Source organism: Haliotis asinina, chromosome 11 (assembly GCF_037392515.1).
Source record: "Haliotis asinina isolate JCU_RB_2024 chromosome 11, JCU_Hal_asi_v2, whole genome shotgun sequence".
Classification (NCBI taxonomy): domain Eukaryota; kingdom Metazoa; phylum Mollusca; class Gastropoda; order Lepetellida; family Haliotidae; genus Haliotis; species Haliotis asinina.
Window position 1 is genome coordinate 5,689,957 of NC_090290.1, and position 22,785 is coordinate 5,712,741.

Genomic DNA, 22,785 nt, shown 5'->3' on the forward strand with positions numbered 1-22,785 from the left:
TTATCATTAAGAAATTAGATTACGCGGACGATAAACGTAGAAGTCAGTTCAATATTTCAGTGTGGGGAAAATAACGAAGCTATATATAGTTGACCTTTTTTTAGGATTTTTAACGGCGTACATCAATGCTCATGCTGTTGATCACTGGATCGTTTTGTCCAGACTCGTTTATTTTTAGACCGCCGCCATATTATTGGAATATTGTTGAGTGCGCCGTTAAAAATCCTAAAAAGTCTCAACTATATGGACTTATATTACAATATCATGGAAAACATACGTACTAGATACGTACAAAACAACTATCATTAAAGCTCCAAGGGAGTTCATATCAAATCAAGGTTCCGTCCTCGTGGAAGGTGGTGACGGGGTTTTTTTTCTGTTCCGACAAAGGCTGGAGTTGTCGGGAGTTGACACCTTGTCGTGGAGGCCATTGGTTGAAATGATGTACTCCCGTTGATCTTCTGTGGCATGCGTATTTGCTTCTCACTTCAAGGCATTGTGGAAAAGGATCATATGTAACAAATATACCATCACCTCATTATTCATTGTTCATACAATTCTTCTGTTCTTTCAGCAATACATGGGTACCCGGTGGGGTGAGGGTAATGTGACAGCTAACATTCTATTGTATCTCACATTGATCTATGGATACGATGGCATGTGTCATCCAAGTAAACGAGCATTACTTCCTGAGCTTGTTAGTCGCCTCAACAAACAAGTGTTGTTGAAGATCAATAATTTATTCGAACCCGAATCTTGGCGGTTCGGATAATACAATAATGAAAAAAAATGCTACATTACTAACGAATTCGCTGAGAAAGTCTGCATCCGGGCGTCTGGTGACAACGAGTTCTTCACCGGCGTCACGTGCTAGGATCACGTTACCGGAATTGAAATACGAAATGAAGATGTGTCAAACCTTGTTACCTAAGACAAATCACATAAGACTAAAATTTGCTCCAATATTCGCCGTACAGAAAACGTTGCCTGGTGGTGGTTTCGCGATGATCATCGCAAGTTGATTTTAAGGTAGGGGAGTTTCAATCACCCGTCAGCGCTACGACCGTTTAGTGCAACGACACCATGGCTCACAGAAACTTGTGACTTTTGCCATACATCATAAGCTCAGAGTTCAAAGTAAATATTTCCATATGGTTCTGGAGTTAGTCCTGCCAGTATCACAAGAATGTGGAATAAGTTCTCAATGTCAAGAATAATCCTCTCAGGAAAGTTGCAAGAATGGCTCGTTCATGAACGCGCTAAATAACACCATTTTCGCTATTATATTTCAGCGTCTCTTGTCCAATGGGAAAGCCGTAAAACACGTTATCTTTAAATAAAGATGTATTGTAACATTTGCATTACATATATGCCACAGAGCGCGTGATATCATCTTTCTTTCACAGAATATTCAGTTTGTTTGGAGTGAGTGAGTGAGTTAATATTTAACGTCACATCGGCAATATTTCAGCCATATCGTGATGCAGTTTGTTTGGAGGGCAGTGGGGTAGGCTAGTGGTTAAAGCGTTCGCTCGTCACGCCGAGGACCTGGGTTTGATTCCTGTCATGGGTACAATGTGTGAAGCCCATTTCTGGTGTCCACGCCGTGATATTGCAGGAATATCGTATCGACTCTACCAGTAGAGATCTTCTGAATGCGGAAACGTTTTTTCGACCTCTCAAATGATGGTTGGTGTTACTCACAAGTGTTGATACACCTGGCTTTATTCAGAGGAAGACAGGCTAGACTGGTTGCCCAGACTCTGACTGGTGGCACCGTTAAGGCCATTCTGCCTACAGTATTTAAAGTTGAGTTACCCAATGTGTACATAGAATCGAAACGCTTTTGCTAATAATGATTCACAGAATAAACATTCTCCAAATATTTCATAAGGTTGTTAATTATGTTAAATATCTGAAGATGTAGAGGGGCTTTGAATGGGAATTCACTGCCCACTTGATGACTTTGGAATAAGACACTGGCAAAGACTATCATAAGACTTACAGTTGTAATAACAGTTACATCGTCTTCCTTTTCTACTTAATTCAACACTGAAGTATATTACATCCTGATCTAAACATTGTAAATATACCTTTTTATATTAGTACTTAGTATTGTTGAGTTACCAAATGTGTACATAGTTTGAATCGAAATGTATTAAGGACAGACCTTCCCTAATCGTTCATATACCAGCGTTATAACCTATCCTGACTGATCATGAATATCCATACGTGTTCATCTTAGTGCCACGTCCCGCCATCCAGCCTCGTCAAACCCAGGAGTAAAACGTCATTCTGTCGATGTCGGGGATGTCCCTGAATCTGAAGTGGAAGTATAATTTCTTTAAGCTAATGAGTGCATTAAGAAGTAGGATGTTCAACTTAGATGCAAAATCTTGAATCATTTTTAAATGAAATGTTTTCTCTACCCAAATGGTTTTTAAAATAATCATTAAATGAGCGTATGGGTATTATGCCGCTTTTAGCAATATTCCAGCAATATCACGGCAGGGACACCACAAACGGCCAGCACACATTGCAACAGTTTAAGGAATCGAACCCGGGTCTGATAACCGAACACTTTCACCATTAGGCAACCCCACAGCCTTTACTCAAAAGACGTAAGGCATTATTCAGACTCCCGCCTACACTCACCTCGTTGTTTCCAAGGGTGAGAAGATCTATTAACCCGTCAGCGTGCACACAGCTTGTTGACTTGGGAACACAAACTTCAGTGGGAACACTGCAGGTCTCAGGTTGGAACATACCAAGGCCACTTGTCATCAGTATAACGCTGAAGGACTTCATCATGGTTGTAGCTGATGGATGGTTTGAAGTGGCCATTCAGCCTCATCCATGGTTTATAAACACGTTTATCTCTGTGAGGTCTTCCTGGTAAACTTTGAACGAACACTGATACGCGTATTATATGTCTAATACATATCCAGCTGTGGGTGGTAGGTTGTGGGTTACAATACTTCATAAGTCAAGAATAAGTGTCTATGACAACTGTAATGGAGACATATTGCCTACTTGATGTCTTTGGAGTAAGACATTGGCAAACACTGTCCTGAAGCTGACAATTGTATATAACCTGAACTTAGTTGAACAGTTGAATAAGGGGCTGGTTTCGCTAGTGTTCCAACATTACTAAACTTTTGATAAATTGTGCATTTGTTGTCAGAGGTTTACAGTGAAAACAATTACCTTTCCCTAATGATCTGGATGACCCTCCAAATGTCCTTGTGTAATTTGTTTATGGCCCTTCACGGAATAATGAAATTCAAAAAGCGCTTCATGTGTTGTTACGTTTCACTCTTTTAGACCAACACCCCTCCCTACAGTAAGTATGTAATGTCATTATGACCTTCCCTGGTTTACTCAGACCCACCACAACTGATGTCAAATGACCCGCCGCTTACAACATTCAATGCTGGTTTGTTTAAAGCAGCAATATTTCAGCTGTATATATTTTCTTACTGTTACAGCAGACATGTGGCGGAATTTTCCACATTTGACAGGTCAATGACAAAATGATGACCTAAGCAATTATCTATTTCCATTACGTGATGTACCCCCGTGATGTTTCAGGTAAACAATTGGCTCGGCTTTGCATGTGTTTTTAACAGGTGCCATTGGTGGAACGGTAGAGGCAAACATCTGACACCGTCACTATTGATTCATTACCACATACTCTCATAATACAGACAGAATCCTTGTAGAACCTAATTCTGGACCACCCTCTGACAAAGGATTCACGTGCAAAATCGTACAAACCCAACAACTTTTCAATGTTACATGACCACAAACTATAATTTCCATCACCAGTAAAGACTATAACCTCCATTAGTAAAAGTGTACTTCTTTCTTGGTTTCTAGGTCTACTGATGATATTGATGTCGGTCTACGTTCTCTACCAAGCCCCCTGGATTGGCCAACATTCGTGTACCATAAAATTCGAATGAATTGAACTGAAAACAGTTAAAGTTTACAAAGTCGTCTATACATAGTTATAAGTTTAGTATGTGGCAAGATTTAATCCTAGTTTTAATCCAAACTACACAACCATATATATGGAGATGTGGTCATTTGTTTGGAAGCCACTGCGACCTTGCCATTACAAAATAAACCAAACGATTTATAATTATCAAAACTGCAGAACATTTGACATTTCGGTAATTTTGACATGTTTTGCGAGTAAAGACGACATTCCGACAGTGCGACAGCGTTCCTTAAGGATTCCGTAGTTGGTGTACCGCCGAGGGCATTGGACATCTCCTTGTTTGAAATCCTGCACAGTGTTTCATTGTTCCAACTATAACTATCGGGAACAAAATACACAGACTTTCTGCACATTACGCCGATTTGATTGGCCATAAAGGAAAATATATATGCCTTAATCGCAGATATAAAACGAGTGAAAACATCCATCTATAACTGTTTGCTCTGAATGGCCATTTTCAGACATCATTTGTGGGACGTTCACTGCATCAGGGTTGCACACTGGTTTTTACGCGCTTCTGATTCGTTGAACTTAACGGGGTTTAGGCATGACGTGCAATGTACTGGCAGTATTGAGTGTATGCACTTCCTTTCTGGCAATAACACGATGAACAGAAAATAGGAACATTCAGTTTTATTCGTTTTAGCTCGATGAACGAAAGGCTGACACCCATTATAAGATAAATCCGGGTAAAAGAACCACCGGTTTGAAGTATCCTTAGGGAAATCTTCCATTAGGTGTAAAGGAAAATAGCTGTGAAAACTATATCAATGGACCAAGTTCTATGGATTGCCAACATTGTCTTCAGTAGGTGTAACGTTTTGGTGCAGGTATAATTATTATAGGATATTTGTATAGCGCACATATCCGTGCAAAGCTGTTGGGTTTAGTGCTTGCCTAGGGCGCTAGTTTTGTAATTCTCTCATCCTTATGAGGTTCCCAATTCACAGCTGAGTGAACACGGACTCAATCACAGTACTTTGTTTAGTTTACTGCACGTTGCTGTACCCGCAACTGGGTGTGTGCGCATATTCATGTGGCCAACATCATATATCAACGGATTCGTGAATTCTTACAGGGTTGTGTACTGTACACTAGGGATTGTATCAACACCGAAACAGTCTGCACATAAAGTTGACTCCAAAACTTTTACACCCGGTCACAAGTGAGCTCGATCCCGACACCCCAACCTCGCTGCATCACTGGCCTGGCGCTTTAAGTCAGCACGACCACCCTTATCAAGCAAGTGATACAACGAGTAGAAGTTGACTATCCATAGAACATATTTCCTTCATCTTCACAACTTCTAAAATACATCTAAAAGAAGGTCGGTGAACGGATCACTGTAAATCATCGATGACACCAGGTGTTCAGCTGTCATTCTATATTACTGGGATAGGGTTGTATTCATGGATCGTCAAAACTTCTAAAATACATCACAAAGATGGTTTATGAACGGATCACTGTAAATCATCGATGACACCAGGTGTTCAACTGTCATTCTATATTACTAGGATAGGGTGGTACGTATGGATCGTCAATCCGATGTTTGGCATTGATTATCACCGATGACAGTTTGTGTGATGCTCCTTGTCCACCGATAGCGTTCAGCCGGCGGTGGAGACAACAAAACATGGATGACACTAAGACGATCAGTAGGACCATCAATACCCTGGGGAAAAAGAAATGTTGTTAACCACGTGTTAGCATCATTATTCGGTATTCATAAAACGGATCAAATTTCAAACATATCACGGGCAATTGGAATAGCAATACATGAATTAGAAAAAAAATGTCTGAACGCTGTTCAGGGTAGCATTGCACAAAATACATAATCATAAATTTCAGCTAACGAGTAAACAGCGGTTAGAACTTCAACTGATATTAAAATTATTTCGTTTATAAGTTACACTGACGTTGAATCACCATGTACAAAATGAACGGAATTAGGCTTCCGGTTAAGGCATGAGCGTAAGTGATGTACACCAGAAGAAAACAAACAGTTTCAAAAGGAAAGACATCTTTGTATCTGTTTCTGTAGGTGATATCTATAACGCAGGCTCCTCAATGCAATACCTGATGACGGGTCAAACGGACGCTCCTAAGCCTATGACTATAACACCGTCGGAACTACACATATTGTAAAATCTGTGGCCATAACATGAAAAGGCTAGATGTCGGTTTTCACATTTTTCGTGACTGAACGATAGATAAAGTCGATACGTTTATTGCACCAATATCTTCAGCTATCAATAATTTCCCGAGTGCATTGTGTATTCTAATACTGTAATCAGTAAAGACTTTGCTTACATCAGACAGATGGAGACAGTACCGAGTGTGTTCAAATCTAACAGAGTTTGGGATGAAGGGCTGGAGGGTGTTACTGCTGGCTTGATGAACGCAGGAGTTATGGGCCGTCGATACCTCGTAGTAGACTCGGTCGGTGGCGCTGTTGTACTTTCATTTACTTTGACGACACATGCATGCTTACTTCTCAGTTCCAAGTACTGAAACGAGATTCCAAACATAAAAGCGAGACAGCGAATATATTTAAACAAGATGTGCACGTATGTGCGACACAGTCGCTCAACATATCTCGAACAGGTTTAAGATGAGTCCTTCAGACTTTCAAACATCACGTTTTTGTGACATCGCCATTTTGATTCTCAGAATAGATGGGTGGCAGTAGAATTGGCGCGTCTGTCCTGTTGTAATGTTCTTTTACATGAAGTCTAGTTGTTGAAGACGTTGTTTCATCACATAGACCTGAACCTCTCGTGTTAGTGGCATGATTTTCAAGCAAGATGTTACAACCTTAGCATAAATATCAAAGAAAATTTTACTGTCTTAGCACAATGATCAAACACAATGTTACCGTCTTTGCATAATTATCGCACAAGAATGTTACAGCCTTAGCATAAAGTTCATACCATCTGGGCATAATTGTCAAACTAGAATCTACCGTCTTGGCATAATGAACAAATAAGATCTTAACTACCGTCTTGATATAATGGTCAAGCAGGATTTCACCGTCTTGACCTTATGATTAAACAAGAAGTTACCGTCTTGACGTAATTGTCCAGCAGACTCGTGAAGGTTCGGGGTAGAATAGGCCTTCAGCATCCCATACTTGTCATAATAGGCAACAATGCTTGTCGTAAGAGGTGAGTAAGGGATCGGGTGGTCAAGCTCTCTGACTTGGTTGACACATGTCATCGGTTCCCAACTGCGCAGTTCGATGTTCATGTCGCTGATCACTGGATTGTCTGGTCCAGACTCGATTATTTACAAACCGCCGTCATATTGTCGAATGCAGAGCACAACTATACTCATTCACTCACTTACTAATTGTCAAACAATTGCAAGATGTTACCGTCTTGGCATCATGATCAACCAGATGGGTATAATGGTCAAACAGAATTTCACCGCCTGTGCATGACTGTCAAACAACATGTTAACTCCTTTGCATGGCCGTCAAAAAGACGTTAACGCCTGTGCATGACTGTCAAACAAGATGTTAACTCCTTTGCATGACTGTCAAACAAGACGTTAACGCCTTTGCATGACTGTCAAACACAATGTTAGCGCCTTTGCATGACCGTCAAACAAAAGGTTAGCCCCTTTGCATGACTGTCAAACAAAAGGTTATCGCCTTTGCATGACTGTCAAACAAAAGGTTATCGCCTTTGCATGACTGTCAAACAAAAGGTTATCGCCTTTGCATGACTGTCAAACAAAAGGTTACCGTCTTGGCAGAACGGTTAAAAATGCCAAAGGTCAAGTAAAGACTGAATCCATATACTGATCTTTATTAATTAATGAAAATAATTTTGAGATGAAAACAGATGGTAGTCACAGACTGAAGGGTTGGCGTCACGACTGACAAAAGACTTTATACATTCTACTTACAAAGAACCTGCCTGAGTCGCTGTCCGGGCGGCGAGTAACGACACCTTCCTCGGTGTGATCGCAGGTGAGGATGACGTTTGTGGAACTACGGTTGACAGTAAATAGAGAACATGCTATATCATATGTTTTTGAGTGAGTAAAGGCTTAGGTAAACAGTGATGAATTTTCTCATGTCACTGCCTTAAATCATGGAATCCTCAATCGTTGTCCGTGTTTGTTTTACCAGTATTGAAATACCATATCCACAGCTGACTATCAGATGGTATGTTATTTTGGTCTTTAAATATACTGAGCCAAAAAGAGAACTTCACACTCTTTCCTCAGGGCATTATAAAAGAACAAGAGATGGTTAGATAGTTAAATTGTTATTATTTCTTTGCTGAGATCAGTGTGATGTACTCGATACACTGACAGTGCCACAATCAGTTCCATTAAGCTACACCACCGTTCCAAAACATAGGTATACAGAATGCCACAAGAATAAAAATTCGAATTTTCTCAGCTCAGTATTGTGTGTGGCCGCCCCGCGCACTCACCACTGCCAAACACCGTCTCCTCATCGACTACCTGATGCTTGTGAACACGTGTTTGAGGATTCTGCCCCTTTGCTCTTGTAAGGCAACGCCAAGTTCCTGCAAATTCTGAGGTTGGTTGCTAAGACCACGAAGCCTTCTTCCAGGTGCATCCCAGACGTGCTTTATTGGATTTCGTGTCAACATCGCGGTATGCGGCCGAGCATTATCATGCTGGAACTGTAGACCTGGGCCATGAACCGCCATGAAAGGAACAAGTTCGGGGGTGAGCACCTGGTCGCGGTAAGCAGCAGCTGTGAGGTTTCCATGGATGACCAGAAGTCGGGAACGTTTGTTCCCACAGGAGGCACCCCACACCATGCCACCGAATCTGTCGATTTCCTGTACACAACATTGGGCATACCGTTCACGACATCGTCTCCAGCCGTGCGCGATTCTGAGTTTAGACCTGGATTCATCGCTAAAGACGACTCGATTCCAGTCTCACTGAGTCCATCGGAGGCGACGTTGGGCCCACAGCAGACGTTGACGTTGATGCGTTGACGTTGATGTAACGGCGTCAACATTGGCCCACGATGTGGACGTCGAGAATGAAGATTTGCAGCCGCAATCGATTTCGAATGGTCTGTGAGGACAGTCGATCTCTAAACATCTCAAGTCCTGGTTCGTCGAGCCGACAGACATCTGTCAGGTAGGTGACGTAGGACGATTTGACGGTCTTCTCTTCGTGACGTCACACGTGGACGATCCGGCCTTGGGCGATCAGAAGTGGTGCCAGTTTGTTGTAGACGACCTCGCAAGTCATACACAATACGACGGCTGCATCCCAATGCTCTTGCGACGTCAATAACTGATCTTGCAACATGCCACCGGCACGATCACGTTGCACATGTGCCTATCGTGGCATTTAAAGTTAGAACTGTGGTTTAAAGGTGTTTTTCAGTTCTTGAAGCCAATGCAAACACGTGCAAATGAAGAAAACTTCGATTCAAAGATCACGTGATCGACTGCACGTGCAAAAGCTGATTTGGCACTAACGTCATAGGCACGACGAATGGATGGGTTTGAGTGGGTTTTGCTAACGTTTTTCTAGAGTCGCAAGATAGGGATGTCATTTCGGATACATAGATGCATCATCAGAGAAAAAAATATTCATTATTTAAAAAAAAATACATTGTGTGAAGTTTCTTTTTTGACTCAGTATAATTCCGCTGTAACTCTTGTTGTTTACAAGCATCGATTCCGTGCTGTGTGTTTGTATTCTGTTGGACGTCAGTGGTGGGTGCGCGTGCGGTTGGAGTGCGTGTAATCGCGTGCGCGCAGCGTATTTATGTGTGGTTAGTATTTACAAACCATAGATGCATTTTGAAATTAGGGAGAGGGTGATAATTATGTTTTATGGGCGTGTGTATACAATAAGGAACACGACACTGTCAGTTACCGAGAGGTTATCCAGACCATATAGATAATGGTGTAATCCTTTGATGAACATTTTGAACATCGATCTACTTAAATGGTATCAACTACGACAACCCCATCCCCTTAGTCGTCTCGTACGGCAAGTATGGGTTACTGAAGATAAAATCTTATCTGGCTGTCCACGGGTTGGTCATGCAGGGTGTCCCAGCGTAATACTGAATACTGCACTTGATCAAAAAATACCTTCTAGTTTGCTGACCCCGGTAGAAGATTAGCGGTAGAGAAGGTCTTCCTCAACCCATCCTTGCCATAAAGGCGACTATGCTTGTCCTAAAAAGAGACTAACGGTATCGGGTGGTCAGGCTCGCTGGCTTGGTTGACACATGTCGTTGGTTCCCATTTGCGCAGATCGATGCTCATGCTGTTGATCACTGAACTGTCTGGTCCAGACTCGATTATATACCGACCGCCACCATGTAGCTGGAATATTGCTGAGTGCGGAGTAAAACTAAACTCACTCACTCACCCACTTACTAGTTTGCTGACCCCCACTGCGTGTACTGAAGCAGCTGGCCGTACTCGGAATCGGCCACGTAAAGTACACTGGACTGGTGGCCAAGGCTGATGCTGGACTCCCCGCGGTTAGTGATCTTACATACCTGTTGAAACAAAAATAGGACACAGGCTGTACTGAGTGAGTATGTTTTACGTCACTTTTAGCAAAGTTCCTGCAATGTTACGGCGAGTTACACCAGAAATGGGCTTCACACATTGTACCCATGTGGGTAATCGAACCCGGGTCTTCGGCGTGAAGCTTTAACCAATGGGCTCCCCCATCACCCATATAAAGTGTTAAAAGTGACTGATCGCAATGACATTTAAGAATGTTTTAAAAGCAAAGTTGAAAGGGATAGATCCGCGTTAGAACGAGAATGCAAATGGAACAAACGTGTACCTTTAACCAGTGAGTGAGTGAGTCAGTGAGCATTCACACCCTTTTAGCATATTCAAACAGTATCACGGAATATCATTTCAGAAGTTCACACACTGTACTAAGTGTGTACTACACACTTCTGGAGAAACGAGCTCAACACTTCGGCATGACGAACAGCCATTGTAACCACTTGACTAAAACACCGCTCACTCGCTGCTTATCCAAAGATAACTGACAGCATGGAACCTATATGGTGGCTATGCTGTTGGAGAATACATGTCCATCTTACTGCAACGTCCCGGCATCCAGCCTCGTCAAATCCATAGCAGGGATTCCAGGAGTAGAACGTCTTTCCGTCGGGGTCGGGGATGTCCCGGAATCTGTAGGTATAGTATGGTACAGGTAAACTGATACAGGTACAAGTCAACTGATGTCATCGCTACTATATCATTGGCGGATCCAGAGAGGGTGGGGGTGAGGAGGTGTAAAAAATTACAGCCAGTCAGCCCGACGGTCTGGCGAAAAGTTTAGATTCCATAGATCTGAGTGAATTGTTGGAGTCTTGTCTGGTTGGGTCCATTTTAGGGGGACTGGAACATTTTGAAGTAACCAGCCCTGATGACTGGCTGGGGTTTTGACTTATTTCATACACTGTATTTGTGCTTTTTACGTTGCCAGATTGCGTCTTTCAATGCAAACAGTGAAATCAGCAAGTTCATCGGTTCATGGATTAGTATTGCATTGTGTAACAAACATCTTCGTTATGTCAGGGGCTTTGTGGTAGTATAGTGGTTAAAGTGTTCGTTCGACATGCTGAGAACTCGGGTTGATTCCCCAAATAGGTACAATGAGTGAAACCCATTCTGGTGTCTCCCGCCGTGACATTCCTGGGTTATTGCTCTAGGCGACGTAAAACTAAGCTCACTCACTCGATATGTCGTGTTGTCAATGGCCACATATAACTTGATGCTGCAAATATACACTAAGTTTCGAAATTAACTCGTGTATGAATGAATCATATTTTATGTAGCAGTCTTGAATAGTTCAGCAATCGTAGGGCTTTCTGAAGATAATGCATGCTAGGCCACCCCTCCCAAAACTAAATCCGACGAGGTTCGAGCAATCAGTGAGTCACTGTACCAGTAATTAGAGTAGGTTTTACGCCTCGTTTAGCATTATTCCAGCAATATAACGACGGAGAATACCAGAAAAGGGCTACACACATTGTACCTTTACGGAGAATCAAACACGGTTATTCTCATGAGGAGCGAACGCTTTAACCACTAGACTAACTCACCGCCCCTACAGTATTTAGAAGTGCGCGTTGGTATAATATGGATATCATGAATTATTTCCGCTTTCATGATCAGTAGTTTTGTTTAATCCGGCCAAAGATGTACACCCCCTATAAGAAAGCTGTCTTGAGACACACTGATAGGAGCGGAACCTTTGAGCAGCGAGATCTCTTATCGTACCGGGAAATATTATTTTCCTGACGTTTGTAGGATATATTACAATCTACACACTTCACACTCACCGTGGCGTACCGTCGGTATTGGCCAGAGGGTGAAGATCAATCACCCCTTCCCCTGTGTCACATGAACACGTGGTTTTAGGCATGCACTGGATTAAAGGAAAGACACAGATCCCTGATTTGAACACGAGCAGTAGACAAACTATATGGGTCAGCGGCCGCGCCATGGTTGCAGCCGGGTGATATGTCCACTGTGGGCCTGTCCGGTCGCCCTATCTACTGGATAGAAATACATGGCCTCGAGTGACGTCGGCATTCTTTTGGACAACGGTGCAATGCCCGGTCTGACGTAGGCATTCTATTTTAGCGTCTGTAATGTGTGTTCCGTACAGTTTACAACACAAACTGAAAATACTGTAGTTTCTCTCTTCCGACAAATATGTATTTTTCAAACCATAAACATTAGAGACATTTCAATTTCTTTCCTGTGTTCTATTATAGCAAATAGTTTGTGAATTCCATATTTGTTTCAGATGGAATAACATAAAGATGACATGATCCTAAAATGAAAATACTGCTGCAAAGTATGTTTCAGGTAAAATGTGGTTTAAAAGTTCTCTCGGGGTACATGATATAAATAGATAAAGATAAATATATATCTTATACATATTATGAATTTTAGAGTGTAGTCAAAATATAAAGTATATGTACAATGTTGCCGGAGCCTCATAAAAGCGTGGCCCTATAATAAACAAATAATGCTTTCATACACAAACTGAGGTGAAAGTAGGCGGGAACAATCGTTTCGATCTTTGACCTTTGTCAACATACATAGCTGATAAATACGATGGATCAAGTTACCTGTTATGATGGTATCAGAACACGTTCACCCAATGTATGTGTGTGTGTGTGTGTGTGTGTGTGTGTGTGTGTGTGTGTGTGTGAGAGAGAGAGAGAGAGAGAGAGAGAGAGGGTGAGTTATAATTTAACGTCACATCGGCAATATTTCAGCCATATCGTGACGAGAATAAACATGATTATACAGAACATGTAGATATTATAAAGCCCGTCATCAAAGTACGGTAAAATAACTAGAGTATCACAATTCGAGTCTAAAACTAGCATACTTGGACAATACATGATATAAAAGTAGGCTGTAGATCACCAACAACTGAAGGTAGATCACCATACTAGGAACCAAGAAGATTTACATTACTTTAGCTACCTGCATGGCCCCTAGCTGGATTTACACCATCCCCTCAGCTGCTGGCGATTGTAGGAAAATGTAGCCGAAATTTATAATGACAAAAATACTACGTTTAAAATACTGGTTACTTTAAATTCCACTTTGAAAGCTTGGGACTTACGCACCTTTTCAGGGGGACAACAATTTTACGCTGCTTCAACCCCCTTCGAGGGTACGACCACTAACAATCGCAGTTGACAGTTCACACTACCATGTTTAAAATATCAACTTTCTATTTACAAAACATATTCAAAATTTATCTAATAATTCTATTTCATTTACAACTTCAATGATTAAATGATAATTAACATTAAAAAGATCCTTCATTGTTTTGACAGTAAAATATTTCTCCCTTGTGATGGCAAAATCAATACAGTCAAGCAAGATAGAGAGAAAGAGAGAGAGAGAGACAGAGAGAGAGAGAGATTTGCTGTAAGTGGGAGTGGTGATAAACTCAGAGAGGGCGACACTGAGTGTCAACTATAAATATCTTACAGGCATCAAATACAAGTATATTACAGGTATCAAATACAACAATACCACCAATGAATACTGTTTGTTAATTTTGTCAGCCACCAACTTGCGTTTACAATATTTTGTCCTGCAATTTATCAATTTTATTTCATATTATATTTCCCTTGATATTGTGACAATTTCAACGGGCTATATTCATCACACGGATGCGTTATCAGTTGATTATCTTAACCCTGATACAAAATCAATGTTATGAGGTCAGTTGGCCCTCACTCACTCGCAGCCACTATGTCGGCCAACAGGTTTGTCTGTGTTATATCTGTTGGCTTTGTTTTACATCTAGCTACAGCAGCCATCCCAGGGCTGAATTCATGCGTGGCTGACACCGTGTCTGGCAAAGTTGATATTACCCCGCTGGGAAACCAGGATGGAAGACCCAGGTGAGTACATTATATTTATAACTGTTTCCCTGGGCTTTCGGAAAGAGCGTGTGTCACTAGAAAGGAGCTTGTGGTTTAACCCTCGGGAGTCTCAACGAATGACTGAAAAAGATTGTACATGTTGTTACCTTGCCTGCGGATGACCATCAAGGGTTGCGTTTGTCTCGGAAACATGATACACTGACCTAGTGGGGTCAAAACAACACCATAGCGATTAGCGAGGGCAAAGACAGACAGCTGCAGACAGCAAACACGAACGCACATACACACACACAGTGTACTTTGGCTATTTCCCATCACCTTCAATCTTGCACTGTTTATTTTTCTTCAAAGGCTTTCATTTCCCAGTGCCTTGAAATCACCCAATCAGTGTGACATGGGCATAAGCAACTTGTTCTACAGCTGTTGACATATAATCATGTTCGTCACCCTCCGAATCTACATACTTATTCACTTCATCGTACAAACCTTCACTTAGGACCATGATTATATAAGTTTCTATAAACTATCTACTTTCTAACAAAGGGAATATATTGTCAATGATGAATAACTTATCATTCAATATTGTGTCATTAAAGAGTATGATATGTTAACTGTCAAAGTGGTTTCGTCCATAACCACGCTTAGCTCCGAGAGATACCGGGTAAGAATATTGTCCCAATCAATGATTTGGTTAATCATGAATTGTGTCAATAGACGTTTATGATCTCAGTTGCTGGGTTATCTAGTCGAGAAACAGGCGTGGCGTTATACAAAGAAAACCAACGGCAACTTTAGGCTTAAATTCCAGGTTCAAGGACATTCCAGACCAGAACAGCTATACCTATTCATGGAACCCATGCTACGGATTTTCGGAGTCCCAGTATTGTCAAAATGTCGAGGTATGTATAGAAATACTCAAAATATCTAAAGTAATCTTAGAATTCGTTGTTTACAATGCATTACGTGGCGCAAGTATGTATTTTGCTATCAATCACTGGTTTATCTGGCCCACACTCGTTAATAATTACATCGAAATGATATAGATTCGTTAACGCTCAAATTCAGCTCAAAACCCATACATTTTATGAATACATGTTCTGGTTCAGACTGACAAAATAGCAAATATGTGTTTCAGTTACCTTCATTTGTGTCAACTCTTTTTTAGTATAAATGGCTCTGTTTTTAAAGTCTGTATCTAAAATCTAAACGTTTTACATCCTGTGTACACTTTCTGTATTTTTAAACACGATGTTCCATAAAATGTTTGTATTTAGTTTCTGACAAATTGTAGATGGAGTCAATGTGTCATTTGCCATATATTTGTCATAAAGTGAGTGAGTTAGTGAGTTTAGGTTTACGTCTCACTCAGCAATATTCCAGCTACATGGCATCGGTCTGTAAATAATCGTGCCTGGACCAGACAATCCAGTGATCAACAACATGAGCATCGATCTCTGCAATTGGGAACCGATGACATGCGTCAACCAAGTCAGCGAGCCTGACCACCCAATCCCGTTAGTCGCCTCTTACGACAAGCATAGTCGTCTTTTATGGCCAGCATGGGTTGATGAAGGCCTATTCTACCCAGGGACCTTCACGGGTCGGTTTGTCATAGACAATTCTACATCCCTTTTTTGAGATAAGAGGTCCATATGAGTTGAGCTAAGGGAGAGGTTTTGAGTACCTACGTGATGGGATAAAAGATTTTTACGAGATTTGGGAATATTCAGCTAATGAAAAAAAAAAACCCAACATTTTCAACCCATATATCTCTTACTGTATGGATACCTCTGTTAAAACAAACTTCCATCAAAAGATCACATGTATTTCTAAACTGGCAATTCAACCACAAAGGTTCAGCTAAGATTTATTCCACGTGTGTATGTTAAGTTGCTCTTGATATTTACCTCCAAATAGATAAAACATCACTCCAAAATGGGTTATCAATCCTTGCATAACTGTGAATATGAGTACTGTTACGGTTAAGAATTTTACCGTGACAAAAGGTGTAAGAAATCCCCTGTGAACCGGCAAACCAGAACAAAGTGGAACCTAAAACATACAAATGTTGTTATCAGCAAAGAGAGCAAGTTATACAAAGTCACAAGTCAATTTCACAAAACCGATTTCAAATACAATACAAGTGAGGCAAAATCTAAAGCAATGGGTCACAAAATATAATATAGCAAACTCACCAACGTCTTAGTTTGAGAGAAACGGTTATGCAGAATGTAACACTGCGGGCGGTCTGACAGCAGTTCATGTAGATTCAGGCGTTGACGGATTTTTTTATGGCGATGATGTGTACTCCAGTGAATGTGTCCATCCCATCACGGCAACTAGCCTTATATCCCTGAAGATACACGATTGATCCGTGTTGTGTTGTTATTTCGGAAACTACTTCTTATATATCTACAACTGTACGCTTGGTATAATTCTCATCACTTTCTTATATACATCACTTTCACTGACTGAATCTATATAGAGGCTGTTCATAAAATTCGTCGTCGTAAAAGGCGTGATGAGGTTATTCTCTCACGACTTGACTGTGGGCTCAACGCTTACAGGAGTATTATAGACAAGGCGGTTTCTTCAAAATGTGGCCATTGCAATTTGGAGACGCCAGAAAATATCGAACATTTTCTAATTCCATGCCCTGGGCACAATAACATACGACACAATCTCAGAAATGCTGAACTTGTGGTTGACGATATGTATTTTCATTAAAAACAGTTTTGGACCCCAATATCATGTATGGGTCTGTGCAACGGGCAGTTGTAGATTTTGTCTCGTCTTCTGGAAAATATGATATTATCTAGACAGGCTCTCGAATGGCTTTGATATAAGTCTATGCTTTTTAATAGATTTTAACACTCTGTCATATGAACCTACTGCTTTTTAATGAACAAGTATCTCGTCTTTCAGAAATGAAAGTGGTTACTTAAGGTTTTTAATCCGTAACACTCAGCAGAGGTTATTCGATATGCTTATTTATCTGTCTAAAGTAATATTGATACTGTTGCCGTCTCTTTTATTTTAATTAGACGATTCCCTTTCAAATTACAATACAGGTACATACGGTTGTTATTTAAATGAAATCAATGCGTTGGGCGCAAATAGGCTTTTTACTGGCCCAAATCGCCCTAAAACTGTAAAGCCAACCAACCCCCCTTAGAGGCGTGCCGTTTAAATAATTTTCTGTAGGAAATGTGACCCAAAATAACTAAAACTAAAACCGTAGATATTGTGACCCAATTACAGCTACCGCACTAATAATTAATAACAACTCAAATCACGGAAAATACGTAACAGTACCAAGAAGAAATATTGTATTGAATGAAAACAAACTGGGATTGTGATTTGACGCTTTCTTCACGTACCCTCTGAGGCACCTCAGGATAACTTTAGGGCATTAATAAAGCATTTGATTTCTGTCGTTCTTAATCCACCTCTATCATATTTTCTACATATTTTTGTTCTCCCTTGATATTATCCTTCTTCCTACATGAAATGATATACAATCTTATTCAGTTGATTCAGAAATTCCTTTTGCGGTGATGGTAACACAGATAAAATATGAACCAAAGTTGATTTTGCCAAAGTTTTCAAGACTGTAATTTTCCCACGTAAGGTTATTTTTCACTTTTGCCAACTAGCAAGAATTCTATCCATTGTTTCTTGTCTTTCCTTGTTTTGATTACACATAATTCCTCCAAACCAAGGATGTTAAAGTTACCTACATGCCAGTCTAGGCTATTTTCTGCACATAATTTCTCTTTGTCATCAATCATTGAACCTATCCAGATAGCTGTTGTTTTTTCAATGTTTACCTTAAGCTCTGATATTTCACAGGATTTATGTAGCGTTTCTGGAGCAGCTTTAAGGCCATATTCGGATCTATGTATAATTGAGTGTCGTCAGCATTTTGTCCCAATTTACATTCTTCCTTATTGAGTTATCGTGATAAAAGTTTTTGAGACAGTATCGAAAGCTTTCTCGAAATCAGTCAGCATAAGAAGGGATAAATCCTGTGTCAGTATATCTAATGTCTTTTTTTAACATTTTACGGTTAAATGAATTCTCAGTATGTGATAATCTAGTTATTCCACTGTCTTTCCTTGACAGGCTGTTTTAATTCAGTTGCCTTTATGAGCTCACTCACTTTATCTGGTACTACTTCGCGATTGCTGAAGCGATAAACCAGTGTTGGAGACCCTTTCCACACCCACTATGACTGAAGGAGTCATGCAACTGTAAATGTTCAACATCAGTGTCAGAAAATAAGATTTGCTTACAAGAAATTTCAAACTACAAACTATCGGTTAAAAACGATTTTCCTTTTTCTACCACCTTGTCAGCTGTGTCAACATGACCAGATAATGGACTACTCGCTAGGTACCGACACAGTGGCCGAGTTCATCCAGAATACCACACACCTGTTCTTGTCATATACTACATCCGCAGATGTTGTCAGGTGAGCTAAACCCTTTTTATTCTCAAAACCGATTTCATTCAGAATACCACACACCTGTTCTTGTCATATACTACATCTGCAGATGTTGTTAGGTGAGCTAAACCCTTTTTATTCTCAAAACCGATTTCATTCAGAATACCACACACCTGTTCTTGTAATATACTACATCTGCAGATGTTGTTAGGTGAGCTAAACCCTTTTTATTCTCAAAACCGATTTCATTCAGAATACCACACACCTGTTCTTGTAATATACTACATCTGCAGATGTTGTCAGGTGAGGTGATTTCTTTTATTCTAATGGCCGAGTCCAATGTAACCAAATATATGGCAAAAACTGTTCGGATATGCCGAATTGTGTCAAAGTGAAAAATGAAAATCAAATAATCAACATTACACCCCATGCTGGATTATTATTAAATTATTTTAAGAATTAAGTGTTTCGTTAGAGTAGCTTGATCTGTCGACATCCACTAGTTAGCCAAAGATAGCATGCATGATCTTTTTCTTTAATCATGAGCCTTCAGATTCAGAATACGCCGTACACACGTCGTTTTGAATCATTGCCAACTTCACTCACTCGTTGTATAAACCTCCATGTGTGTGGCATACCCGTGAATGTCCATGTAAGAAATGACCTTCAGTAACCCATGCCTGTCGTAAGAGGCGACTGGTTAGTTAGTTGGTTTTTTGTTTAACGACCCACTCAGCAACATTTCAGTTATATGGCAGCGGTCTGTAAATAATCAAGTCTGGAACAGACAATCCAGTGTTCATATAATGGGCATCGATCTGTTCAGCCAAAATACGATGACATGCGTTAACAAGTTTGACCACTTGATCCCATTACGACAAGCATGGGTTACGGAAGACCAGTTCTAGTCCGGATCTTCACGGGTCTTGAATAGCCGTGGTAAAACCAGCCTTCATCAACCCAAGTTTGTCGCAAGCTGGATCGGGTGGCGAGCATCGCTGACCTGGATGATGCATGTCATCCTATCCTTCGATAATATCAATCACTGGATTGTCTTTCATTCTCGAATTGCAGATGTATTACACGAATGTTGACCTTTTGAGATATTTCAGACATAGCAGATCGATGGTCATGATATTACTCACTGGTTTGCATGGCCCAGACACTAGATTGCTTACTGTCGTCACATAGCTGGAATATTGCTTAATACATCGTGTAGTTATAAGAAATCAGACATAATAGATCGATTCACATGATACTAATCACTGGATTATCTGGTCTAGACTAGGGTATTGATAGAGCGCCACCCTGTGGCTGGAAAAGTGCTGAGCCAACAAACAAATAGAGGCACAAACAAACAAACATTCAGCTTCCTCCTGAGAATGTTGTTGTTACTTACAACAGGAAGAGCTACATCCAGTTGATCTGTGATGCCGGACAGGAAGGAGTGTTTGCCGCTCAGGGAGAACTTCCTCAAGCTGTGTATGTGAGTACCAGTCACAGGTTCAAACTTTAATTCCCACTTTATGAAAACCTTCCAATAGTTTGAATCCTGAATGCTACAGAGCCGGAAAACTTTACTAAAACAAAAGGAAAATATAGGCTATGCATTTGTGCCTTTGAATGATGTTCAGAATGTAAATGTAATCATACAATGTCTTCTCCTACATGCTACCTCGAATATATAACAGACAGGTGTGAAAATATGCTGTTTCATTTTGGTCCTAGGTGTGTATCTGAAAGCTGAACACGTGTGTCACCATCCCATCTGTCATTTTGCAATATATGAACATAATATAGGGAGACTACTCTTTGTGTAATCGGCTGGATTATATACACATTATTTACTGCACTGCAAAAATATGTATATCAACATAGAACTGTGGTGGTCTGTCTCACAGCTCTTAATGTTGACCCCCGATGGACTTAACTATTGTGTTGAAGGAATATCGTTCACCATGATTCCTGCATATAATAGAGCGTTGGGCAGGTTTGATATTTAAAAAAAATAAGAAACCTTTAAGATGGACAAGTTGTATATGGGCAATCACCTGTTAAACATTTAATTATAACTCAGTCGATCTGCCGTTTTCATCAATTTCGAAACCATTATCGAGTTATTGGGAATGCATTTCATATTTGGTACCAAGTATGGTATCGAACCAGTTTCTTCGATGTGGACGAACACATTAGATCCTTGGCTATCTCACCGAATGTGAATAGAGTGAGTATGTGTCCAGTGCCTCCTGATGGCCACTGTCCATCAAACGATACATTCCTTGAGTCATATGTTGACGTTCTTTCTATGAATAGTCACATATTTTGTCTACTTCACCGTATATGAATTTGTTGTGGCCAGTGCCCTCTGATGACCTTCACGTCCAGTGCACATCAAATGCGAGTCTAGGCAATCCTAACATCCAATGCTGACGATCCTTTTATGGACAGTCTAATGTTTTGCTCAGAATAAATGCCCAGTTACTTTAAATGATATTAGTGCTTCCCCAAAACTTCCAGCACTTCACACTAAGGAGCAAGTACGCTTGTCCAAAGTCCAAGACAACGACGCCTTTAACAACACCTATGGCAACGACTACTGCCGTGGTACCTACGCCATCGCCACCACGACCAATCTTCACCCTAAAGACAATCACTATACTCCTTGGGTGTATCCTGTAAGTAGGACATTTCATCAAAAAGAAATAAAATCGAAACGTGATATTTTTACAGTTCCTGACACAGTGTGGTTTAACGCCGTTTCGAAATGTACACTCGTGTGTATTGCAAGATGAATCATGTGAAAAAAGGCATTCTCAATTGATACCATGTCTGCTTATCTGCCTCGTTCTCTGCGTGTATATATGTCTGTCATTTCTGCCCTTCCTTCTTGAACCGTCTCTGTCTGACGTCGCTATACCCTATCTGTCTCTACCATACACTTCCTTCCTCTGTGAGCCTAGTTCCAATCTTGTATTTTTGTCTCATTTCTGACCGGGTCTCCACCTCCACCTGTATCTCTACCTTTCTCTGCCTCTGCCATCTCTCCAGTCTGTCAGTATCTCCACTGTACCTCTCTATATGTCTCTCCAAACCGTACGTTTGCATTTTTATCCCGTCTATCTCTACCTGTCTATTAATCTGGTTATCTACCCATCACTCTGTGACAACACTCTATCTGTCCGTCCAGTTCCTTCGATGTTTGTGTTTGTGGTACATAATCCATATTCATCCCTTGCAAGTCTATATTGGAAAGGGTATACTGGAAAGGATATGTGGTCAGTTGACCTTCCTTTGATTGTCTTGATGTTGTTGATGATTATGATGGTTATGGTTTGTATGTTCCAGCGTGAGTATCTGCATCCTGATAATCCTGGTCTTCATCGGGCTCTTGACAAGGCGGTCAGGTGATAGCGCGGCTGTGCTTGACGAAAAGAAGATGAAGCTCTAGTCATAAAGCATGCTCTCCTCCACTTGTCGAGGTCGAAGCTTTGTTGTATTTGGCGAATAAACAGTATGACTTAACTGTACTGTCTTACACTCCTGAACACTTTTTCGACTGAACACATTGAAAAATACGTACCAAAACGGACAGACCACTTCTTTGATTGATTAGGCTTAATAAAATCGTGAAATGTTTCTCGGGCGTTGGCGCGTCACTTTTATTTGTGAGCGTAAGAGTGTTTTATTGCCATTTAAAAAATAATTTTGACTTGACCGCGCCCCGATCATCCATTTGTCTACTATAAGAATGAGTGTGACTGAATCTACTACTGATGAACACGTCCTAAATTTCCCAAGGTGTATTTCTGAGGGAACAAAAAATAACGTAACTTTTTTTAAATATCCTACCGCCCTAGTCACTTTTAAAAAAAAATATGCCAGAGAAACATTTAATGTTTTATGTAGCCTTAGCTAAGAAAAGCA

The 22,785-nt window shown here is 40.7% G+C and overlaps 2 protein-coding genes across 2 annotated transcripts; one reads left to right on the forward strand and one right to left on the reverse strand.

Annotated features, from left to right (window-relative positions):
- Positions 1–6,309: 6,309 nt before the first annotated feature.
- LOC137255247 (uncharacterized) lies at positions 6,310–12,499 on the reverse strand. The gene is made up of 5 exons (XM_067792685.1): positions 12,336–12,499; positions 11,088–11,178; positions 10,399–10,523; positions 7,913–7,997; positions 6,310–6,510 (listed from the first exon to the last, which is right to left on the reverse strand). The coding sequence occupies exons 1-5, from the start codon at positions 12,497–12,499 to the stop codon at positions 6,310–6,312; spliced, it is 666 nt and encodes a 221-aa protein (XP_067648786.1).
- A 1,734-nt stretch (positions 12,500–14,233) lies between these two features.
- On the forward strand, positions 14,234–22,384 carry LOC137256314 (uncharacterized). The gene is made up of 6 exons (XM_067794074.1): positions 14,234–14,432; positions 15,223–15,313; positions 18,773–18,888; positions 20,266–20,347; positions 21,379–21,536; positions 22,207–22,384. The coding sequence occupies exons 1-6, from the start codon at positions 14,245–14,247 to the stop codon at positions 22,307–22,309; spliced, it is 738 nt and encodes a 245-aa protein (XP_067650175.1). The 5' UTR covers positions 14,234–14,244; the 3' UTR covers positions 22,310–22,384.
- The last annotated feature ends 401 nt before the right edge of the window (positions 22,385–22,785 follow it).